Source organism: Otolemur garnettii, unplaced genomic scaffold (assembly GCF_000181295.1).
Source record: "Otolemur garnettii isolate 467f Iridium unplaced genomic scaffold, OtoGar3 scaffold00211, whole genome shotgun sequence".
In the NCBI taxonomy this organism is placed as follows: Eukaryota; Metazoa; Chordata; class Mammalia; order Primates; family Galagidae; genus Otolemur; species Otolemur garnettii.
The window spans coordinates 1,829,686-1,832,370 of record NW_003852606.1 but is presented as its reverse complement, the minus strand read 5'-3'; the positions used below and the strand labels follow the sequence as shown (position 1 = coordinate 1,832,370).

Sequence of the window (2,685 nt, the reverse complement as noted above, 5' to 3'; positions counted from 1 at the left end):
CGGCAGCACCTGGGGTCCAGACTTAGAACGGAGAGATGCGGAGTCGTAGCCAAATGGCATCCTTAGTCCCACCACGTGGACAAATAGGGGCCCTGATCCCCAAGGCCCAAGACGCGGGGCTGGTGGCCAAGATCCCTGGGTCCCACTTATGGCTTTGGGAGTGTAGCGACCACGAAGGGGCGCGAGAGACCCAGGCGTCCGGTCCCCTGGTCTTTTACTTCTTATTGCACTTTAGGTGAGTCTTTGGTAGGGAGGCGAAAGCCGGAGTGACTAGATGCTACAGGTCGGCGGGTCTTAAGGGTGGTTGGGCTCGGCCCGCACGGTCACACCGGGAGCATCCACTCGTGAGAGCTCGTTCCGTACTGGAGGAGGAGCAAGGCGGCTCGTGACGGGGAGGCCACACTGCATCTCCCAGCAGGCCCCGGGGCGCCCCGGCCTGAGCGCCTACGGAGTTGAGCCCCACGGCCTCATGGGAAATGTGGTCCACTTCTTGGAGGCCCGCCCACAATCCCCAGGAGTTGGAATCAAGACAGAGGTGGCCCAGAGGCTTAGGGGAGTTAGTGTGAGGCTTGAAGAAGTTGGGGGAAGTGTAGGTCTAGGTCTGGAGCCCTGGGAGAGGAGCTCAGAGGCTCTCTGGAAGATCCCTTGGCTCAGAAGAATGGGAATGCTCTTGGGAGGAAATGGGCTTGAGCCAGGAAGGAGGCCAAGGGCCAGGACTCACAGGAGGAAGATTTCTCAGGCCTAAGGGATCAAGGGCAGCCTTATGTAGCCAGAGGACTGGCGAGGGTCCCAGAAGTTCATGGAAAGCTAACTTCGACAGGGCTACTATCCCTGGGATTACTGCGGCGTAGATGGCTCTCAGGCCACAGGCACATGGGACATGAACTTCTCTGGGAAACAAGCGACCAGCCCATTTTGCCGCTCCCAGCACCTCACCTGGATCGCCTTCAGCTCCTTCTGGAAGCGGAGGATAAGCTCAGGCCCATTTTCCATAGTGGGAATGTGCAGTTTCTGGGGAGGAAGGTGCAGTGAGGCCCGGGCCCCTTCCCCATCTTCTCTCAATGCCCCTGGCAGCTGGGCCTCACCTGGCCTTGGTACAGGATTTGGTGCACAGGGCAGACTTGACATGCGGTGCCCGAGCCAAAGACTTCCCTCACCCTGCCCTCTTCCAGCGCCTGCATCAACTCCTTCATAGTGATCGAGCGTTCTGCTACCCGGAACTCACCCTGCCAGGCACGTGGAAGAGATACACGTGTCCCAGAGGGCTGCCTTGCTGTAAACCCCTGCTTCTCCCTCCCTACAGATGAGGAAGAGGCCCACGGGGAGCCAGTGAGCCCCACCCAGCATAACCTGATTCCCTGGGCTCCTTTCACAGGTGCCCCATCACCAGAAGCCACCACACTCTCACCCAGGTCTGAGCCAGGTCCAGCAGACTCTGTCTGACTACTCCAGGCAGGATGACACCATCCAGCGGGGGTGTCACCAGCTCCAGCACTAGGTCAGGTTAGAGGATAGGGGTTACTTGTGCCTCCTTCCTCTTTGGAGCCACAACCTCCAGAATCCCTGAGGCCAGCAACCTGCCAGGAATTATGGTACCACCCACTTCCACCAGGGTTTGGGTTAGGTCATGGGTGGGCTCACCCCCATCCTTGTGGGTCCAGTAGATGAAGATGTTCATGGTGCCCACCTCGGTGAGCTGATGATCAGGCCCATACAGCCACAAGACCTGTTCACAGCCCTTCTTTTTTGCCTCCTCTTGTACGAACACAGTGGGCCCATAATTCCTAGTGGATGACAGCCTGATTGGACAGGGCAGGGAACCCTGTTCTTTCCCAACAGGGCCCTAGAAAAGTCTTTTCACACCAAGGCTGCCCTTCCCCCTCCCTAGCTCACAGCTCACCTGTGCTTGTCTGATGCCCCTAGCATAGAATCTCTGGCCATTAGTTTGGGGTCAAGACTCTGGGCAGTTGCCCCCCTTTCCCTGCCTCTTCCCCTTCTCCAGATCACAAGAGCCCACTGTTTCCTCTGTCAGGATCATCTTCCTTTTTTTTTTTTTTTTTTTTTTGAGACAGTCTTACTATGTCACCCTCAGTAGAGTGCTGTAGCATCACAGCTCACAGCAACCTCCAACTCTTGGGCTTAAGTGATTGTCTTGTCTTGCCTCAGCCTCCTTCCTAAGTATCTGGGACTACAGGTGCCTGCCACAATGCCCAGATATTTTTGTTGTTGTTGTTGTTATTGCAGTTGTCATTGCTGTTTAGCTGGCCCAGGCCAGCGACCTACCCAGTGAGCTATGGGTGCCACCATGTCATATCTGACATCACCTCTTCTCAGAGGTTTTTCCTCTGAGGCTGGGTGCTGGGTCCTCCCTCAAATCCTTTTCCTTTTCCCTTTCCTTTCCTTTGACAGGCTCATTTATCGCCCTCAGTGGAGTGCCATGGCATCACACAACTCACAGCAACCTCCAGTTCCTGAGCTTAGACGATTCTCTTGCCTCAGCCTCCTGAGTAGCCAGAACTACAGGCGCCCGCCAGAACACCCAGCTATTTTTTTGTTGCAGTTTGTCCAGGGCCGGGTTTGAACCCACTACCCTAAGTAATTGGGGCCAGCGCCCTACCCACTGATTCACAGGTGCTACCCTCTTTCTTTCTTTTTTGTTTTGTTTTGTATTATTGAGACAGAGTC

The 2,685-nt window shown here is 55.8% G+C and overlaps 1 protein-coding gene across 9 annotated transcripts in view; it reads right to left on the bottom strand.

Moving 5' to 3' along the window:
* Window positions 1-200: 200 nt before the first annotated feature.
* BCAT2 (branched chain amino acid transaminase 2) overlaps window positions 201-2,685 on the bottom strand; it is a 19,895-nt gene continuing 17,410 nt past the window's right edge. For 7 of the 9 annotated variants that reach the window (XM_012812550.2, XM_023507890.1, XM_012812553.2 and 4 more), the window contains 4 exons: window positions 1,642-1,784; window positions 1,409-1,494; window positions 1,086-1,226; window positions 407-1,011 (listed from right to left, as the gene is read on the bottom strand). In XM_012812550.2, the coding sequence (XP_012668004.1) occupies window positions 859-1,011; window positions 1,086-1,226; window positions 1,409-1,494; window positions 1,642-1,784 (523 nt within the window). In that variant the 3' untranslated portion in view covers window positions 407-858. Of the gene's footprint in view, window positions 363-406; window positions 1,012-1,085; window positions 1,227-1,408; window positions 1,495-1,641; window positions 1,785-2,685 lie in introns of those variants that run through there. The other 2 variants (XM_012812551.2, XM_003801513.3) reach the window with 1 other exon arrangement.